General features: G+C 39.3%; 1 protein-coding gene across 2 annotated transcripts in view; it reads left to right on the top strand.

Annotated features, from left to right (window-relative positions):
* The window catches only part of LOC126263411 (tyrosine-protein kinase Shark), a 159720-nt gene extending 137157 nt beyond the window's left edge, over window positions 1–22563 (top strand). For both annotated transcript variants that reach the window (XM_049960507.1, XM_049960515.1), the window contains exons 15-16: window positions 12575–12701; window positions 17592–22563. In XM_049960507.1, coding sequence (XP_049816464.1) covers window positions 12575–12701; window positions 17592–17789 — 325 coding nt within the window. In that variant the 3' untranslated portion in view covers window positions 17790–22563. The remainder of the gene's footprint in view (window positions 1–12574; window positions 12702–17591) is intronic.
* Window positions 22564–22904: the final 341 nt, after the last annotated feature.

Below are 22904 nucleotides of genomic sequence, written 5' to 3'. Positions count from 1 at the left end.
TAGTAGGAGTAATCCACTAAATTACAGGCCCATATCGTTAATGTCGATATGCAGCAGGATTTTAGAACATATACTGTGTTCGAACATAATGAATTACTTCGAAGAAAATGGTCTATTGACACACAGTCAACAGGGTTTTAGAAAACATCATTCTTGTGAAACACAACTAGCTCTTTATTCACATGAAGTGCTGTTGACAAGGGATTTCAGATCAATTCAGTATTTTTGGATTTACGGAAGGCTTTTGACACTGTGCCACACAAGCGGCTTGTAGTGAAATTGCGTGCTTATGGAATATCGTCTCAGCTATGTGACTGGATCTGTGATTTCCTGTCAGAAAGGTCACAGTTCATTGTAATTGACGGAAAGTCATCGAGTAAAACAGAAGTTATTTCTGGCGTTCCCCAAGTTAGTGTTGTAGGCCCTTTGCTATTCCTAATCTATATAAATGATTTGGGAGACAATCTGAGCAGCCGTCTTCGACTGTTTGCAGATGACACTGTCGTTTATTGACTAATAAAGTCATCAGAAGATCAAAACAAACTGCAAAACGATTTAGAAGAAATATCGGAATGGTGCGAAAAGTGGCAGTTGACCTTAAGTAACGAAAAGTGTGAGGTCATCCACATGAGTGCTAAAATGAACGCGTTAAACTTCGGTTACATGCTAAATCAGTCTAATCTAAAAGTCGTAAATTCAACTAAATACCTAGGTATTACAATTATGAACAATTTAAATTGGAATATGAACAATTTAAATTGAAAGGAACACATAGAAAATGTCTGGGGAAGGCTAACCAAAGACTGCGTTTTATTGGCAGGACACTTAGAAAATGTAACAGACCTACTAAGGAGACTGCCTACACTACGCTTGTCCGTCCTCTTTTAGAATACTGTTGTGCGGTGTGGGATCCTTACCAGATAGGACTGACTGAGTATGTCAAAAAAGTTCAAAGAAAGGCAGCACATTTTGTATTAGCGCGAAATATGGGAGAGAGTGTCACAGAAATGATACAGGATGTGGGATGGACATCATTAAAAGAAAGGCGTTTTTCGTTGTGACAGAATCTTCTCACATAATTCCAATCACCAACTTTTACCTCCGAATGCGAAAATATTACACTGACTTACATTGGGAAGAATGATCACGAAGATAAAATAGGGAAATTAGAGCTCGTACGGAAAGATATAAGTGTTCATTCTTTCCGCGCGCAATATGAGATCGGAATAACAGAGAATTGTGAATGTGGTTCGATGAACCCTCTGTCTGGCACTTAAATGTGATTTGCAGAGTATTCATGTAGATGTAGATAGATGAGAAGGGTGAGGAGGAAATGAAGAGAGATTCAGAGGGAGAAGGGGGGTGGATAGTGAGAGGGGGAGGAGGAAATGGACGGAAAGAGGAGGGAGAAAGAGATTAGAATGTGTGTACAACTGCCAGATGTACTTAGCAATTGTTAAGAATTGCTGGGCTTGCTAGTTATCTTATAAAATGCAATTTACATTTTGTAAGGGCATCAACTACGCAGCTAGGTGCACTCAGGCGGCTAGGCAGAGGGTGGGGAAGAGAGGAGGGGTATCAGAAAAGAAGAGAAGTAAAAAGACTGGATGTTTTGGTGGAATGAGGGCTGTATAATGCTGGAATGGGAACAGAGTAAGGACAATGACTAACGAAGGTTGAGGCCAGGAGGGTTACGGGAACGTAGGATGTATTGCAGATAGAGATCTCATCTGTGCATTTCAGAAAAGTTGGTGTTGACAGAATTATCCAGATAGTGCAGGCTGTGGCCGTCATTGAAATTAAGGACATCGTGTTTGCAGCATGCTCAGAAACAGGGTGGTCCAGTTGTTTCCTGGCCACAGTTTGTTGATGGCCATTCATGCAGACAGACAGCTTGTTGGTTCTCATGCTCATGTAGACTGCAACATAGTGGCTGCAGCTTAGCGTTTAGATCACATGACTGGTATCACAGGTAGTAGCCCTGCCTTTGATGGGATAGGTGATGTTTTGCTCGACTTGAGTAGGTGGTGGTGGCAGGATGTTTCGGGCAGGTCTTGCACCTAGATGTATTACAAGGATATGGTGCAGCTGCATTTGCGATGCAAAATCGCAAATGAGATGAGTGCCCGTGTTGACACTAGATAGTAGTATGGGAATAGCGATTGTGCGTACTATGATAATAGTAAAATAGCCACAAGCTTTTTTGTGACCACTCTTTTTTAATGATACATTTCGAAAATTTCATAATGATACACTCCTGGAAATTGAAATAAGAACACCGTGAATTCATTGTCCCAGGAAGGGGAAACTTTATTGACACATTCCTGGGGTCAGATACATCACATGATCACACTGACAGAACCACAGGCACAAAGACACAGGCAACAGAGCATGCACAATGTCGGCACTAGTACAGTGTATATCCACCTTTCGCAGCAATGCAGGCTGCTATTCTCCCATGGAGACGATCGTAGAGATGCTGGATGTAGTCCTGTGGAACGGCTTGCCATGCCATTTCCACCTGGCGCCTCAGTTGGACCAGCGTTCGTGCTGGACGTGCAGACCGCGTGAGACGACGCTTCATCCAGTCCCAAACATGCTCAATGGGGGACAGATCCGGAGATCTTGCTGGCCAGGGTAGTTGACTTACACCTTCTAGAGCACGTTGGGTGGCACGGGATACATGCGGACGTGCATTGTCCTGTTGGAACAGCAAGTTCCCTTGCCGGTCTAAGAATGGTAGAACGATGGGTTCGATGACGGTTTGGATGTACCGTGCACTATTCAGTGTCCCCTCGACGATCACCAGTGGTGTACGGCCAGTGTAGGAGATCGCTCCCCACATCATGATGCCGGGTGTTGGCCCTGTGTGCCTCGGTCGTATGCAGTCCTGATTGTGGCGCTCACCTGCACGATGCCAAACATGCATACGACCATCATTGGCACCAAGGCAGAAGCGACTCTCATCGCTGAAGACGACACGTCTCCATTCGTCCCTCCATTCACGCCTGTCGCGACACCACTGGAGGCGGGCTGCACGATGTTGGGGCGTGAGCGGAAGACGGCCTAACGGTGTACGGGACCGTAGCCCAGCTTCATGGAGACGGTTGCGAATGGTCCTCGCCGATACCCCAGGAGCAACAGTGTCCCTAATTTGCTGGGAAGTGGCGGTGCGGTCCCCTACGGCACTGTGTAGGTCCTACGGTCTTGGCGTGCATCCGTGCGTCGCTGCGGTCCGGTCCCAGGTCGACGGGCACGTGCACCTTCCGCCGACCACTGGCGACAACATCGATGTACTGTGGAGACCTCACGCCCCACGTGTTGAGCAATTCGGCGGTACGTCCACCCGGCCTCCCGCATGCCCACTATACGCCCTCGCTCAAAGTCCGTCAACTGCACATACGGTTCACGTCCACGCTGTCGCGGCATGCTACCAGTGTTAAAGACTGCGATGGAGCTCCGTATGCCACGGCAAACTGGCTGACACTGACGGCGGCGGTGCACAAATGCTGCACAGCTAGCGCCATTTGACGGCCAACACCGCGGTTCCTGGTGTGTCCGCTGTGCCGTGCGTGTGATCATTGCTTGTACAGCCCTCTCGCAGTGTCCGGAGCAAGTATGGTGGGTCTGACACACCGGTGTCAATGTGTTCTTTTTTCCATTTCCAGGAGTGTATTTTGAAAAGACATTTGTACAAAACCAGTTAGACATTGCAAACACATTGTACAAATGTGATACAACCAGACATTATACATGTGAATTAAGGGAACAAACACCATACAGTGTACTGAGTCAGTGCCCACCTGGCTAGCAGCGCGGTCTAATGTGCTGCTTCCCGAGCGGGAAGGCATGCCGGTTAGAGATGGGCAAACTTGTTCATTCTTGGGAATTAGTTCACTAGTGATCTATCTTTTTTGGGAACCATTCATTTTTACTCGTTCACCGTTCATTAGTGCACGGTATATGGTTCTTATGAAAAACTGAAAGTTAGTAGCATAGGTGACTGAAGATGGAAGGCGCCAAAAGAGGGCACTTACCTCCCCCCTGGAGTACAGAGTTTTTATTCATTAAAGAATTCTTACACGCTTGTAGAAGTAATTTTCATGATTCTCCAAAACCTTTCATTTAGCCAACTGTAGCGTTATGTGGCAGATCGCAGTGAAATAATATGAGGTGATGCATGAAAAACCGGTTCCAAGTAGACTGCTCGCCAGTTCTGCATGATTTGTTGACTGCAATGAGCAGAATAGTTAAACATGTAATATTTAGGCAATAAAGAAATAACAAATAAGCTAATGAAAACAACAGTTTCGAAACAATAGATGACGATTGGTGGGCGACAATAAGCGGTCTAGTACTTGGGCCAAATTTTTGTGCACCACCCTGTACCCCAATTCAGTACACACTGAGTGAACTTAAGTATGCCTTATTGAATAGGAAACGAACATCAGTGGCTGGAGAGCTATGCAAGAAAACTAAAGTGGCTGCTAGGTGACAGTGTATCAAACACAAGTGAAGGCAACAAATAACAAAAAACGCGTACAGAAAGACAGTAATCATAGGTACAACGATAAAAAAGATGTCATGTATGTATAGTTTTATATCATGTAGTGAAAATTACAGTTAATTTAGTAAAAAGTCATAAAGTGCCTGGTAGGGGTAGGTCCAATCAGAAATATTTATTTAGGTTCGTAGACTAGGTCTTGGGAAGGCACAAAACATGACGATGGAAATATTGTCTGTACATATTATTATACAACAGTAAAAGACACCAAACAATAATGTGTGTACCTGGATATATCATAATATATATCTAAAAAGAAAGATGATGAGACTTACCAAACAAAAGCGCTGGCAGGTCGATAGACACACAAACAAACACAAATATACACACAAAATTCAAGCTTTCGCAACAAACTGTTGCCTCATCAGGAAAGAGGGAAGGAGAGGGAAAGACGAAAGGATGTGGGTTTTAAGGGAGAGGGTAAGGAGTCATTCCAATCCCGGGAGCGGAAAGACTTACCTTAGGGGGAAAAAGGGACAGGTATACACTCGCACACACACACATATCCATCCACACATACAGACAGTCTGTATGTGTGGATGGATATGTGTGTGTGTGCGAGTGTATACCTGTCCTTTTTTCCCCCTAAGGTAAGTCTTTCCGCTCCCGGGATTGGAATGACTCCTTACCCTCTCCCTTAAAACCCACATCCTTTCGTCTTTCCCTCTCCTTCCCTCTTTCCTGATGAGGCAACAGTTTGTTGCGAAAGCTTGAATTTTGTGTGTATATTTGTGTTTGTTTGTGTGTCTATCGACCTGCCAGCGCTTTTGTTTGGTAAGTCTCATCATCTTTCTTTTTAGATATATATTTTTTCCACGTGGAATGTTTCCCTCTGTTATATGGATATATCATAATGTATTTAAAAAGATAAATAAACTTTCAGGTTTTGTATCTCTACTATTATACATCTGTTTACAGCCCATAGCAGAAATGAAATACAATACACACAGAGTAAAGCTCATAGAAATAACATGAAATAAATAGTTTAAGTGGCCTGTTGTCAGTGGCCATTTGCTGTAGTAAATACATAAAAAGTAGTGTGAAAATATGAGGCCTTGCACAATACATGCTGGTTATGATGTACAATTGAAAATGTTACTACCCCAACTACAGTAAACACAGTTTGTTGTAAAATGTAAAAGGATAAAAACAATGTTTCAGGGTTAAATTCCTGTTTCTGTACACAAATAAACAAATCATGATCAAATTTACCATAATAAACAATGGCTACTCCCCAATAAAGTACTCAATTAACTAATTCAGTCTGATGTTGATAGTGGAATGCAGCAGTAATGAATATGAAAAAATTGAAGTCTTTTATCAAGTCTTAGTGAGGTTAAGAACATTATGGAATCAAATCCTTACACATTTGATTAAAATATGAACAACTTCGTCTATTGTCTAACAGCTGTTCTGCCTGTTATACTACAAGCCTGCAGTTAATGGAGTACAAAATTTGTATAACCATGTATGTTGTCTACAACACGAGCTCATTAACCTCATTTACATTTAATTGTTGTTTTTTCCCCCTTTTTTGTGCAAGTCAGGTCTCATTTGTGAGGAAACATTTTAATAATTACGTAAAACATAAAACCAAACTACTGTGGCTAATAAACCATAAATGAGCTGTATATTGGTTGAATTAGAAGAGAACAAATCATTAAATTTTCTGGATCTAACTTTAACCAAAGATGGAAACCAGTTGTCCATTAGCGTGTTTAGAAAACTCTCCACCACTGACAATTATTGGTGCATCATCCAACCACCCAAAAGTGTACAAGCTAGTGTATTTTCGTTCCACGTTCAATAGACTCGTGAAGTTGCATCTGTCTGAAGAGGCAGCCTCCAAAGAGACTGAAGTAATAATGCAGGTAGCTAGAGCAAATGGTTTTTCTGAAAGCAAAGTTAGGAAAATGTAAGGATAGGACAGGAACTGCATCTTTTGTAGCCTGGGAGAAGAAAAGATATGCATTGCTAACTTTCCATGGACCCATTTCTGGAAAGACCGGTAAAGTATTTAAGCATGCAAATATTAATATAGGATATAGAACCAGTAATAAATTGGGCTTCCATTTACATCACAAGTTGGGGGAGCTGTAACAAAAATATAAAAAAAAAAAACAGGGCGTATAAGAGGTAAAATGCGGTAACTGTGATGGTATCTACATTGGGCAAACAAGAAGAGACTGAAACATGCTTTAAAGAACACACATATAATAATAACAGTGCCGTAGGACTAAACCTTAAAAATTTAAATCATAGGCTCCCTGGCATAACAAAATATATAAAAATCCTACATGTGGAGCCTAAGGGCTATAGATTCGATATTCTAGCAGGAATTGAAATTTATACGTCTGAACGTAAACAGCCTGAAAAAAATTATTAACGAACAAGGCAAAACAGCAAGAACATGGTATTATGAAATTTTTGACAGTCTGTTAAGTCATTTACTTGGTTCATCTCCCAGTATGCAATACCTGCATAAGCACATTGGGTTAGAATGTTAATATAGCAAAATTTAATAAATCTCAACTGAAACACCTATGTATGGGTTGGAATACCAGACACTGTGAGGTTTCATATAAATATATATTCCTACTAATCATTGATCTTTCTTGTCATAGGTTGTCTACAGATATGTTGCTCTCATGTAATAGACATTTTATTCTGACGTACTCAGCACTAGATTTAATTTGTTCCTAAGTTGGTTCCACTTTCTTGTTGCAGCTTCGCAGAGATTGTGTATGCTACGTCCATTATACTCAACATGCACACAACTGTATTAGTGTAATACTCTAGTACATACGTTATCAGACATGTATGGGTTTGAGTCTCCGACAGCTCACCACCTGTATAGTATGATCTTATGGCCGATATACAGGTTGTGTTATATTAGCCATGGTAGTTTGGTTTTATTTTTTACATAATTATTAAAACATTTTTTCACAAATAGGATCCGACTTGTGTGAAAAAAGGAAACTAAATAAAAAATTTAAAAAAAAATGTGAATGAGGTTTGTGAGACCACATCATGTTGTAGACTACATACATGGTTATTCAAATTTTGTATGCCATTACTTCCATACTTGTGGTGTAATAGAAAAAGCAGCTGTTACATAATAGAGAAAGGGACTGATCATATTTTAATCAAATGTGTAAGGGTTTGAGAACATAATGTTCTTAGTCTCACTATAACCTCTAATCATGCCATTTTTGTGTGAACTTGAGTTGAAAGACTTGACAAATGACTTCAATTTTTTTCATTATCGTTACTGCTGCATTCCACTAATTCAACATTAGACTAGTTTTATAACCACTGTGCTGCATTCTACTTGAGCATGAGAACCAACAAGCTTTCTGCCCGCATGAACGGCCCCCAACAAACTGTGGCCAAGAAACAACTGGACCACCCTGTTGTGAGCACGCTGCCAACATGATGTCCTTAATTTCAGTGATTGCTTCATGGCCTGTGCTATTTGGATACTTCTTACCAACACCAGCTTTTCTGGATCGTGCAGATGAGAACTCTTCCTGCAATATGTCCTACATTCCCATAATCCTCCTGGCCTTGACTTTTGTTAGTCATTGTCCTTACTCATCTAACCCCTTCTCTGTTCCCATTCCAGCACTATGTAGCTCTCATTCCACCAAAGCACCCTGTTTCTTTACTGCTCTCCTTTTCCACTACCCCTCCTCTCCCCCGCCCTCCGTCTCAATTCCCATCTGCACCTAGCTGTCCTAATTCCACCACGTTGCTGCACCTCCCAACAACACTTCACCATCCCCCACCCCTATCCTGCTATCCCTCCCTCTCCCTGCCACAGCCTTCTCCTTACCCCCATCCAGTTGCCTCTTCCACAATGCGCTGCTGCTCGCAGTCTGGCTCCAGCTGCCAGAGGCTGTGGTAATGTGTGTGGGAGTTGAGTTTGTTTGTTTTTGTGTGTGTGTGTGTGTGTGTGTGTGTGTGTGTGTGTGTGTGTGTTTATTTTTGACAAAGGCGTGGTTGGCCAAAAGCTAACTTTATGAAAGTCTTTTTGTTAACTTCCTGACATCTTTTTGTTGTGCCTTCTGCGACTCAACATATCTGCTTTATGGTGAATAGTTACTATCCGTTTCATTATACTGAAAAATAGCAAAATCTCAAAATGTGTTGAGCTAAGTGGAAAAATATATAACTGATGCAGTTTTTCATTATTTAAATCACATATGAAGCAGCAGCAAGCTTCCAAAAGACATTGATTGTGATGAAAGAAATTAAGTTCTGTTGCTCTGCTTGATAATTGAAGTAAGTCTTAAGAAAAATCAGGACATGTTCATAGGATTTGTCAATTAGAAAAAAGCATTTGTCCATGTTTAATGGAGCAAGATGTTCGAATTTATGATACAAATAGTTATAAACTGCAGGAGAAGCTAGTTTGTATGCAATATGTACAAGGATCAAGAGGGGATAAGAACAATAGAAGACCAAGAATGAAGTGCTTAGATTAAAAGTGTTTATGTCAGGGATGCAGTCTGTTGCATTTACTGCTCAATTTGTGCATCAAAGAAGTAACAACAGAAATAAAAGAAATGTTCAAGAGGGTGATGATATTTCTGGTGAAAGGATAGCAGTAATAATACTCGCAGGTGAATCTGTTGTCCTCAGTGAAAGGGGAGGGGGGACCACCTGTTGGATGAAATGATCTGTCTCCTGAACAAAGAACATGAATTGAGAGCAAAGTGAAAAAATATGAAAGGTGAAGAGTAGCAAAAATGATATTAAAGTTAAAACTTAACATCAAAATTGCTGGCTAAAAGTAGACAAAATGAGGAAATTCAGCTACCTGGGAAGCAAAATATCACATGATTGATGAAGCAAGGAGAATGAAAAGTGGGCTGGAACAAGCAAAGAGGTCATTACTGGCTAAAAGAAATCTAGTCATGCCAAACATAGGCCATAATTTGAGGAAGAAATTTCTGTTAATGTGCATTTTGAGCACTGCATTCTATGGAAGTGAATTATGGACTGTGGAAAAACTGAAAAAAAAAGTAACTGAAAACTTTGAGATTTGGTGTTCAAGAGCGATGTTGAAAATTGGGTGGCCTGATAATATAAGAAACACTGACTAGAAGAAGAGACAGGATGATAGGATATGTGTCAAGACCAGTATTGGAATATGTCTATCAAATAGCTGAAGACATTGGGTGCAAGCGCTGCTGTGAAATAAAGAGGATAACACAGCAGATGAATTCGTGGTGGGCTGCACCAAGCAAGCCAGAAGACTGTCTCTTTTGTAAATCAAAGTTGTAATTGCTAAAGGTTGTAACTGTTGCACCTAAAAAATTTAGTGTTAAACAATTGGCCATAAGTAATGTACTAATGGCACATATAGGGTTTATGGAAGTTTTCTGGCAACCTGTGTTGTGCTCCATATTTTTAAACTCCTAGAGTTAAAGCAGACAGTGGCGTCTTTCAAGATTGATATTTATTGCTGGATGTACTATGATTACTATGTCTAGATTGCACTATGATGATGGGTTGACTTTTTACAAGTTCAGTTGTGACTTTTGCGAGTCTAAAGGCATTTTGAATTTACAGTGGTTATTTTCAGAAGCTTTCTTCTTCGTATATCACAATATTTACATGGTTCCGGGAATTTTGAGAGACAGAACTTTCTTGAAAGACTAGAACAGCAGTTGCAAGGCAATGCTGCTGCAAGAATACATTCCAGAAAACAACACAGTGATATTTAATGAATTTGATGTTACACACAGATTGTTCTGGTGTCCAAAATATAGCATGGCTGTTTTTGAGTCAATGAAGTTTAGTTTCATCTTATCTGGTTCCTCATTCTTTGACTGATCAGCAAACATGCACAGCTATTCCGGAACCTTTCTAGTGTTGTTCCTGGTAGTGAAACCTGAGTTTATGCAATATGATAAAATTGAAATTCAACCCACCTCTCCCACCGAAATTAGGAAAATAATAAATTCACTCTAAAGTAAAAGCTCACATTGAATTGATGGCATTTCCAACAGAGTACCAAAAGTTTGTTCCCAACAAATAAGTAGGATTCTCAGCCACATATGTAGTAGCTCACTGAAACAGGGAATTTTTCCAGATAGACTGAAATATGCTATTGTTAAACCATTGCATAAAAAAGAGGATAGATCTGATGCTAACAACTACTGCCCAGTCTCACTTCTGACAGCTTAATCCAAAATTCTTGAAAAAGTAATGTATTCAAGAGTAGCATCACATATTTGTAAAAATGAAGTACTAACAAAATGTCAATTTGGTTTTCAGAAAGGCTTTTCAACAGAAAATGCTATATATGCTTTCGCTGATCAAATATTAAATGCAATGAATAACCGAACATGACCCATTGAGATATACAGTTTATACAATTTTGTACAGTAAATGGCATAACACCATTGATAAATATGGACTATGAACGGAAGTCTGTTGCTAAGGTAGAATACTCAACATTTCTGGATGTGTGCATTGATGAGAAATTAAATTGAAAGGAACACATCGATGACCTGCTGAAATGGATATGTTCAGCTACTTATGCTATAAGGGTTATTACAAAGTTTGGTGATAAACATATCAGTAAACTAGCTTTCATATGGCATCATATTTTGGGGCAATTCGTCATTAAGAGAGAAAGTATTCATTACACAAAAGCATGTAATCAGAATAATAGCTGGAGCCCACCCAAGATCACCTTGCAGACATTTATTTAAGGAACTCGGGATATTCACAGTACCTTCGCAATACATTTATTCACTTACAACATTTGTCATTAATAACCCATCCCAATTCAAAAATAACAGCGAAATGCATAGCTACAACTCTAGAGGAAAGGATGATATTCACTATTCTGGATTTAATCTTACTTTGGCACAGAGAGGGGTGAATTATGCTACCACAAAAATCTTTGGTCATTTGCCAAATTATATTAAAAGTCTGACTGATAGCCAACCAACATTTAAAAGCAAATTAAAAGAATTTCTGAATGACAATTCCTTCTACTCAATAGATGAATTCTTAGATATGAAGTAGTAACTGAAAAAATTAATTAATTAATTTGTGAAAAGAAAACTTGTGTTAAAGTGACACATTCCACATCATTACGAAATGTCGTATTCATGATCTATGGAACAAGGATTAATGTATGTATGTATGTAATGTACGTATGTATGGTCCAGAAACAAAGATTCTGTCAGTGGTGTGGATTTCTCCCGATGAAACTCCAGTGAAAGCTGACCAGTCCAGAAATGTTAGAAGTGGTGGTGGTGGTGGTGGTGGTTAGTGTTTAACGTCCCATCGACAACGAGGTCATTAGAGACGGAGTGCAAGCTCGGGTTAGGGAAGGATTGGGAAGGAAATCGGCCATGCCCTTTCAAAGGAACCATCCCGGCATTTGCCTGGAACGATTTAGGGAAATCATGGAAAACCTAAATCAGGATGGCTGGAGACGGGATTGAACCGTTGTCCTTCTGAATGCGAGTCCAGTGTGCTAACCACTGCGCCACCTCGCTCGGTCAAATGTTAGAAGTAGAATGGTGGCTACTTTCTTCCCAAAAGATAGTCCTGTTGCAACTGTATCTCCAAAAATGCTAAAGACTGTCACTACTGTCTACTGTTAGTGGTATCTAATAAAATTCTAAAATTTTAAGAAAGGTGGCTAAGGGCATGACTGTGCGTGGATTGTGCTTTATCATCACAGTATGTCAGTGTGGACTGCAAACCTGACATGTTCACTTATAATATGAATGTTAACTTACAACACTTGAAAATTTAGTGGGAAAACTTTATCTAAAATTAATTTACAGGAATGTAAAGGTACAAAGATTTTCATGATAAATATTTTGAGAAAATAAAATGGTCAACATTGTGTTGCTTTTTACATATTTACCCTTCCTTTTTTTACCATTGTTTCTGGCAGTATATGCAGGAGTATAATATTATATATGTTCGTGTTATTACTGCTATCAGTGTTTTCAAATGATAATTACTTTGATTTAGGTATGCACCAGAATCATGCAAATACGCAACGTTTTCACACGCTAGTGATGTGTGGAGCTTTGGGGTGACCTTATGGGAGATGTTTTCCTTTGGAATGCAGCCATATGGTGAATTAAAAGGTACTGAGGTAAGTCTAGAGTGGTATTGTACATTATTTCAGGTTTACAGTTTATCTTCAAAATTCTTTGTAGTTTAATTTGTATAGCTTCACACACTGTTTCCATTGTAAATTATGTACCCTTCCAGTTTTCAGTTAACATTTTTTTACAGATGTCACAAATGTGTAGCATAGAATATTAAAAATGTGGTTGTAAATAAAGAATTGTTTCTTTAATGACTAGGACAGCAGCCCATGAAAATAAATTACTGTCTGTAACAAGAGCACAAACTGAGTATTTTCAGTTTTAGTCTATGTTTAGTACAGTGAAGTGCCAAAGAAATTTGTATAGGTATGCGTATTAAAATACAGAGATATGTAAACAGGGCAGAATATGGCGCTGCGGTCGGCAACACCTATATAAGAGACAAGTATCTGGCGTAGTTGTTACATGGGTTACTGCTGCTTCAATGGCAAGTTATCAAGATTTAAGTGAGTTTGAATGTGGTGTTATTGTCGGCACGTGAGCTATGGGACACAGCATCTCCGAGGTAGCAGTGAAGTGGGGATTTTCCCGTACGACCATTTCACAAGTGTATCGTGAATATCAGGAATCTGGTAAAAGATCAAATATCTGACATCGCTGGATCCGGAGAAAGATCTTGCAAGAACAGTACCAGTGACAACTGAAGAGAATTGTTCAACGCAACAAAAGTGCAACACTTCCACAAATTGCTGCATATTTCAATATGGGCCATCGACAAGTGTCGGCATGCAAACCATTCAACGTCATCGATATGGGCTTTCAGAGCCGACGGCCCACTCGTGTACCCTTCGTGACAGTATGACACAAGGCTTTATGCCTCGCCTGGGCCCATCAACACCGACATTGGGCTGTTAATGACCGGAAACATGTTGCCTGGTCAGACAAGCCTCGTTCCAAATTGTATCAAGCCAATGAACATGTATGGATATGGAGACAATTTCATGAATCCATGTACCCTGCATGTCAGTAGGGGACTGTTCAAGCTGCTGGAGGCTCTGTACTGGTGTTCGCATGTGCAGTTGGAGTGATATGGGAGCCCTGATACATCTAGATATAGCTCTGACAAGCAACACGTACATAAGCATCCTGTCTGATAACCTGCTTCCATTCTTGTCTTTTGTTCATTTCGACGGACTTACTCAATTCCAGCACGACAATGCTACATCCCACATGTCCAGAGTGGCTCCAGGAACACTCTTTTGAGTTTAAACACTTCTGCAAGCCACCAAACTCCCCAGACATGAACGTTGTTGAGGATATCTGGGCTGCCTTGCAACGTGCTGTTCAGAAACAATCTCCACTCCCTTGTACTCGTACTGATTTATGGACAGCCCTGCAGGATTCATGGTATCAGTTCCCTTCAGCACTACTTCAGATATTAGTCAAGTCCATGCCACATCGTGTTGCAGCGCTTCCTCATGCTCGCAGGGGCCCTACACGAAATTAGGGAGTTATACCAGTTTCTTTGCTTCTTCAGTGGAAACTCGTTTATTAATGATGCAGAAATGATAGTAGATCTGTGTAGCTAATTTATAAAGTGTTGAAAATCATATTAATTAAAAAATGACGAAAAATGTAGAACTTTCAGTGTGGTTGCAGAGTGTACCTTTGCAACATACATTAGTATTAAATAAATAAATTAATTTGGATGCCTTGGTCGCATTCAGTCATTTTCATGTATGTGTATTTATGGAAACTTTTCGTGTATTCACTGGCACTAGCATTCTGAGTAACGTAGTAGTCACTGTGAAGATGCACATCAAGTTGCAGACAGGCACAACAAAAAGACCGTTACACATTGAGCTTTAGGCTAAAGCCTTATTCAGAAATGAAAACACACACATTCATGCAGAAAAAGCACACTTCATGCACACATGACTGCTATCTCCAGCTGCTGTGGCCAGAATCCAATGGTGTCACATCAAACGAAGAAGCAATCCAGAGTGGGACGGGGAAAGAGGAGGGCTAGTTTGATGTGGGTGGGGGTGGTGTATTTTCCGTGACATGAGCTCTCCTGCCCAGTGTGGTGAAGGTCTCACAAAGACCTTCACAGACAGGCACTGTTCACCAGACCTAGTCTGCAAACAGGTTTCCTGTGCCATATCCTCACATACCACAAAGAAACAGGTTTAAAGGAGGCTCCCTCCTGTCACCCAATACCAAACCAGACTGGAACAACTAAACCACATCCTTCATCCAGGCTTTCATTATCTATCACTATGACCTGAAATGAGGGACATCCTACCCAAATCCTTTTTACTAAAGTGGTGTTCCATTGTCCACCCAACTTCCACAACATCCTAGTCCATCTCTACACCACTGCCAATTTGAACTTCTTGCCACAGGGATCATATCCCTGTTGAAAACCTAGATGAAAGACTTGCAAAATCCACCCACCCAGAACTTCCTATTCCAGTCCTGTCACAGGCTTATTCTACCCCATAAGAGGCAGCTGTGTCTTATACCAGCTCTGCTGGAATCGTTGCATAACTTTTTATATTGGTATGATTACCAGCCAGCTGTCCATCAGCATGAATGGGCAATGCCAAACTGTGGCCGAGAGCAAAGTGGATCACCTGGTCCGTCTTGATCCTCCCCTCCACCACCAGCTTTTCTGATCTGCACAGATAGGAGTTTTCCTTACAACAGGTTCTGCACTTCCAAAACTATCCCAGCCTCAACCAAAGGTAACCTACTGTCCCCACACCCTCCACTCGACAGTTTTTGCTCCATCTCTTCGATTACTTCCTTTCAGTTCATAGCCCGTCACTCTCATTGACCTCTGTTCTCTGCTAATACACCCACCAGTCATTTCTCTGTTCCTCTTCTCTATTGCTCCCCGTCCCCCCGTCCCCACCCACCCACACACCTCCCTTTCTTTCCCCCACAGCATCCTGACGCTGCACCAATCAGCCTCATCTGGTTGCCATTTAGTCCCTGCACACTCCACCAGGCGTTGCTGACTCCTCTCTGCTGACCTGTACCTTGCTGTCTCTCACCCTTTCCTGCCCTGCTCTGGATTGATGATTGCATTTGATGCGACATCATTGCATTCTGGTCAGAGCAACCAGAGATGGTCATTATTAGTCAATATGGTGATTCTGATTGGAAGCACGTATAACAGGCTAACAGAAACAGATATCCCAGTTGTTTGAATTGTATTTATGAGAAACATTTTTTCTAATTTAAAGTTGCAGATAAGAACAGTAATGGAATGGGATTGTAACCATGAGAAAGTCAGCACTAATTGATTAGATCAAACGAAGTGCTATGCAAGGAAGAGGAGAGAATTGATGTAGTTTATAAGTGGAGGAAGGAAGGGACAGAAATGTGCAGAAAGCATTAGTAAAAACTGTGTAGGAAAAAGAGTTTTGGTGATGTACTCAAGTAGGAGCAGGTAAGCATGATGAAGCTGAGGAGACTTTTGGAGAACATTATTTTAAATTCATTACTTGTGCGTGGTATGAGGAAAATATGCTGAGAAGCAAGTCCTATCAGAATATATAGCTAGGAAAATATTCATATCATGATGCAGAGCGGCTGTGGCTTTGTTGTGATGAACACAGTTTAAAGCTCTGCAGCATTTGTATGTAAAGGGGCCAGTTTCATGTGATTGTATACATGTCTCTTGCCTTGATAACAGAAATCTCATGGATTTCCATATAAAGCAGGGTGATGATTGAGGATACACCAAGAGTATTAATTTTTAATGCCCTAATCTGGGAACTTGGCAGATGGAAACTTGACCCTCAGAGCATCCTCGCATTTTGCACCCTCCTAGATTTAACACCTGATAACACATACCCAACAATCCCCCCCCCCCCCCCCCCCCCACACACACACACACACACTCCCTGTTTTCATTTTTCATTCAGATGCAGTGTGGAGGTGTATGAGATCAGCATACCATTCTCCCATGTGTTGTTGGTTTCCCAGACTTTGAAGCCGCTAGTTCTGAATCAAGTAACTCCTCAGTTGGCATCACGACACTCTGTGTACCCCGTTCCAGTCCACCCATCAAGGAAAAGTCTTTGGTAGTACCGGGAATTGAATCCAGATATGCAGCAAGGCAGTTACACGTGCCAACTAAACAGCTAGATGTGGACATACATATAATTACTTATTTTTCTTTCTTATTCTCCCCCCCCCCCTCCCTCCCCTTTTCTCTGTTTTCTTCCAGCTGCTTTTCCTCCTAGTTCTTCATTGCACTATTCATTTCTCTTCCTCTTGATCCATCAGCCCTTTATTCTCCTCTGTCATCATCTCTTGATCGAAACTGGCACAGTGTTTACCACTGTATTAGCCTTGATATCATACTCTCTGATGCGTCCCCCTTCATCTTTGTCTCCACTTATGGTGGGTCTATATCAGTAGCTTCTTTTTTTTAATGCAAGCACTGGCCAGAAGTTCTGTCTCTCATTTTTATTGCTAATTAAAGTTAATCTTTATTTTGATGTAATCATAATGGATTTTTTTCTTTCTTCATTTTGTGAAGTTGGTATGTGTATCTTTTATGTTTGTAACACTTGCAGAGGGTTCTAACATGATGGGCGTGAGAATACCTCTGATGCTCACTGTTACCAACAAAATCTTTATATTCCTAATATGAATCCCTACAATGTAAGGACTATGTCTATGGTTGTAAAGCAACAGCTGAATAATATTTTCATCTAGTTACCATCACTTAAATTATTTTTTTAAGTAATACTGTCAACTAGGTTGCTCTTGACCTGACTTGATATTGAATGAATAAATTGACACCTTCCTGGATGTTCACTTCCATCAGTAGAAAAGCCTGTTTTAAAATTTCTTTGTTTTGATATTGGAGTGACAAAGATTTTTATTTTATTTTATTTATTTATTTATTTTTACAGGTAATAGAATTGATAGAAAGAGGAGAACGTCTTAGCCAGACACCGCAGTGTCCAGATGAGGTCTACAAAATCATGAAACGGTGCTGGGAGTATTTTCCCAAGGATAGGCCCACATTTAATGAACTGCTAGAAATATTTTCCTCTGATCCTGAATATATAAATATCAAAGAACTTGTAATGGAAGCAACAATTGTGTAAATACTTTAAAGTAAACACATTAGTGCCATTTGAGATTCTTGCTGATTTTGTAGAAACATTTTGTAGTTTCTACATAATATGGCAGAAGTGTCATTATTGAAAGGTATTATTTTTTTAATTGTATTTATATGTCTATGATTGCAGTATAAGAATGTCAGCTGGGAGAGGAAGACAAAAGTTAACTGTAGGACTTGTAATTTATTATGTACTGAAACATAGACTCTCATATAATATAGAAGTACCATGGACCTCATTGTGTTAAGTTCAGTAATATTGCTTCTGGCAGTATACATCAGACCACTTGAAATGTTTTATGGAAAAATGTCATAATTTGTCTTCTCATATACTCCCAGTAATTGAAACTATTGCATCATTCACTGAAGAGCATTTCTGTGATAAAGTTTCTTAGCTTTAATAATGGTACAATTTTAAAATTGTACATATTGTAAAATGTTATTTACATTTTAGATATACAGTATATTTTGGTATTGTTGCTGCAGAGTCAGAAATTTATCCATTTATATTTACATAACCCGTAAAAAATACAAAGATAAATAATCATTATTGCATTCCTGAACTGCATGTGTGTGTGTGTGTGTGTGTGTGTGTGTGTGTGTGTGTGTGTAAAAGAGGGTGAACTCCATGAATCATAAACTGATGTGTCTTTCCATATGCCACCCTTTTAGTGTTCTATCTTTTCGCTGATTACTTTCACTGCTGAAAAAACAAAAACAAAAGAAAAAACTTTTCTTGCTCTTATAAATTGTTATTCAAGCTTTTCCCTTAAATTTTTCTATTCAGTTTTATCTTTTTCTCGTAATGTGTGAAATTATCGGAGGCCAGTAAGCCATTACAGTTTTACTTTTTATGTGCTGAACTATGTTTCAATGATGTACAGGTAATGCATGTTATAGTGTCAGAGTGAGTCTTACATCCTGAACCTCATGGCTGTAAATCAGCCACTTTTTTCACATCTTTTCTCTGAAGTCTGCTGCTGCATATTTTGAAGAATGAGAGAGAGAGAGAGAGAGAGAGAGAGAGAGAGAGAGAGAGAGAGAGAGTGGCATTAGTAGATAAAAGTTTTGATCTGGGCATTGAGGTGTGCTTGGATGACTCAGGCAGATTTTAATCTGCCATGGCTTTTTTAATTAATTTTTATTGGATTAAAATATATCTTGTGTACTGTGAAAAAAATCACATTGCCATATTGTGCACGATCAGTAATAAAAATGATTGCATTCCCACCAACTATACATACTATTGTGTTTTTCTGCCCAGTGGCTGAAAAAATATCTTCCGTTAAGGCATTGTATTGTGCCAATATGTTTGTCTTTTTGTGACTGAATGAGTGGAGGTGTAACATTTTCTTAAGTTGTAGCTTGATTCTTCTCCTTTGCTTTTTCATTAGAGATTTCATTGGGAGTACCACCTTGTTACTGACATTGTTAATTATCTGTTGGAAGCAAGAGATAAATTTTAACATATAATTGATAGCTTATGATGGTTTGTCTCACCTGCAAGAGTCCGTTTGTTTTTAAATTTTTCCTTTGCCAAAAGTTGCAATATATGAGCCATTAAGATGAGTATTGTTAATGTAGTGCAAGTATTGCAGTAATAATTTCTTTTCCAGTAATAATAATCATTCTGCTTAGGCCATTGCAACTTAATTCGTGTGATTTCTGTATTGTTTTCAGTTAATGAACTGAATCATTAAAACTGCATGTTAATTCTTTGCAGTAGCAAATAATTGTCATTTTATAAGTGTCAGTATAAATATTTTTATGCCCTTTATATTCAACATGAAACCTTTCTTTCATGAGGCAGTTTCACATCTAAAGATGTTAGTTTTTGTTTTAATTTTGACTACATAATAAAGGGACACAGTAATAGTCAGAAAGTATTCTAATAATGGTCTGATTCTCCAACAGTTATGTGCAACTATATTATAACTGCAGAATTCTCTGCATAACCTTTGAATGAATTATTACAATGGTACAGGACAACGTTTCAATATTTGTGTAATTCCTTAAATCAGATTTATAGTGAGCATCACTCATACTGCATCAAATGATACGAGGCCTGTTCAGAAAGTAAGCTCCGATTGATTGCCAAATTGAAACCACAGTGAACATCAGAAATGTTTTACTTGTAACAATTAGCTACACCTTTCAGCTACTTCTCTACGTAGTCGCCGTTCTGACTTAGACGTTTGTCATAGCGTGGTACCAACTTTTCAATAGCCTCATCATAGAAGGCAGCCGCCAGTGCTTTCCGCCAATTCTCCACGCTGGCCTACACCTCGTTGTCTGTGTCAAAATGTTGTCTTCAAAGACAGCGGTTCATGTGACCAGAGATGAAACTCAGGGGGAGACAATTGCGGACTGTATTGTGGGTAATCTCACATTTCCATTTGAAAACGATGCAGGAGCATCTTCATTGCCCCTGCAGAATGCGGCTGAAAATTGTCTTGAAGAAGAAACAGCACGACAGTTATGTAATGTTAGCTGCATAGCTTCAGGCGAAATTTCTCACCAGACCCTCGTACTTGGCGGCAGACACTATTTTCTAGACATCTTTACGCACTCACTGCGAGCTCAGAAATGAGAAGAGCGACGTGATGCTAACTGGGGTTATACTAGAGACACTACCCAACACATCTGTGCAAAGCTTTATCGGATTTTCATAGTCGTTTCCATTTCGCGACCGATCGGAGCTTACTTTCTGAACGCCCCTCGTATGTATCTGCAATTTTAACGGCTTGTGGACAGACCTGTACTGTGCAAATGAACCAAAATACAGGGTGGGCCTACATGTTTTCTTTTTGACAACTATAGGACTTGCAGATTTGTGGCTTGTGATAATGAAAGAATAAAGCACTAAGTTTTTATTACGACATCAATAAACTTCAACAAGTGCTCTGTTTGTTGCTCAAAGAATGTCTAATTGATATTTATTTCACAACATACAGCATTTGACAACATTCCTTACGTAACACCAGCAACAGCATCTGTTATCCTTCCACTTAATGTATCCAGTCAGGTACTTGTGTAGTGTAAACTTTGTCCTTTACATATCCCACAAAAAGAAATCCAAAGGCATTATGTCTGGTGATCTTGCATGCCAGTCAATGGGACCACATACCCAATACACCTTACCAGGAAATGTTTCATTAAGAAAATTTGTAACATGTAGTCTCCAATGAGGTGGCGCAGCATTGTGTTGGAACATTACATCAAGCTGTGAGTCTCTCAGTTGTGGTTCTGCAGGCTGTTCTAAATATCCAGACGGATGTTAGCTGTGAATGATTTTTTGACAAAAAAAGAAAGGGCCAATGACTGTTGTGCATCACCACATCTCTAATGTGATCTAAGGCAATGTATGGACTTTCCAAACCCCATATCCTCAAATTGTGCATGTTAACTTTACCTGGTATATGGAAAGTAGCCTCATCTGTAAAACAAATTCGTTAAAGATAAACTGACAGTATGTCTGTCACAAAAACTGATCGACATGTTCCACCACTTGATTGTAACGCAAGTCGTATCTGGACCTTATATGCATGCAAATGCAACCTGTTGGGTAGAATTCTTCACACTATGGTCCTAGGAAATCCAAATTCACAAGGTGTGTGCTGAGTACATTTGGAAGGTCTTTGTAAGAATGCCTGTTGCCTAGCTCTAACACTTTGTTCACTAGCAAAATGCTGCCCTGTTCGTGGAAGATCCAACATCTAACACACTGCCACTCTGTTTAAAATTCATGCACCACACAACAATACTCCTTATATCAGGCACTTTCCTTTTCTAGTGTCTTCAAAATTTTTGCTGCGCAGTAATTGGAAATTTTGTCTCATGATACCAGAGAACACTGTGCTGCCGTCTCCTCGAGTGACGCAGTTTTACACTGACAGCAATTATAGTGCTCTCTACTCAGCTTCTACCTGCAACAAAGATATGCAAACAAACTTGATGATTTATTCTTTCATTTCTCACAAACCACAAATTTGTAACTTCTATAGTTTTTTTAAATAAATATAAGACCCTTAATATATAAATACAAGACTTCAGACCCAACCTTTTATTCCACGTTCCAGAAATTAAAATTAACAATTACAGTACAAGACATAATTCCAGTGGTTTTTGGGGTGTTTTAATAGTTGTGCAGCACTGCTCAGTGTTTTATTACCGTGACCACTTTTCAATTTGGAGTTTAGATGAGTCATCAGGAAATGCATTATTTGTTTCTTGTACTATTTTTTATCATTGTTGTAGATTATTTTAAAAATCATCTTTGCTAAATGTGAACAGTAATTTCAATATTTTCATGGCTTTTATTTGATATTATAAATTAATATCTCAGAAATATTGTGAAAGCCAATAGTTTGTATAAATAATGTTGCATTTTTAATGTTTTTACTCATTTTTTAAATCCAGTTTCATTGTTATATATTCATAATTCCTGTGATTGCACTCTGTCTCAAATTTGAATTTTTGACTTCTTGTATACTGCAGTTATTCGACAAATGGCAAATTGCATATGTTATTGTTAAAATATTTGTAAATGTTATTATTTATGACAATATAGCTTCCAATTTTAAGATTAATTTGAAGTCATTGAACAAATTACTATTGGAAGGAGTTTCACTACAACTAGTGAAATTTTATATGATTTATTTGCAGGCCACATTCCAACTGTATTTATGTGTGACCATTCACTGTGATGTCATTGTAATAAATGGTTAATAGTAAATAATGTTGTTTATGGAAAAGCAAATTTTGCATGTATTGTTTTTAAAATAAAACTGATGTCTCCATGAAAATTTTATATGCCAATTACTTTTAAAGATGCTTTCTACTGTATTACAGGACGCTAATTAAATGTAGGAGGACCTTGCAGTAAAGAAAATTTTTTGGAGCTACAAAGTTTAAAATAAATTATTGATAACGAGATGTGCTAGGAGAACAGTCTGCAGCTCTAGTGCTGCCTGAATAGTTGAGAAGTTGGTGTTCAGAATGTAGCAGTTTCTCAGGGGGGAGGGGAGGGGGGGGGCATATAAATACTGTTGTCTTAGATACTCAGCTATTATGAAGTTTATTGTTGATGTGTAATGTAACA

Source organism: Schistocerca nitens, chromosome 1 (genome assembly GCF_023898315.1).
Source record: "Schistocerca nitens isolate TAMUIC-IGC-003100 chromosome 1, iqSchNite1.1, whole genome shotgun sequence".
NCBI classification, from domain to species: domain Eukaryota; kingdom Metazoa; phylum Arthropoda; class Insecta; order Orthoptera; family Acrididae; genus Schistocerca; species Schistocerca nitens.
The sequence above is the reverse complement of the archived record's forward strand: the minus strand, read 5'-3'. Positions and strand labels throughout refer to the sequence as shown.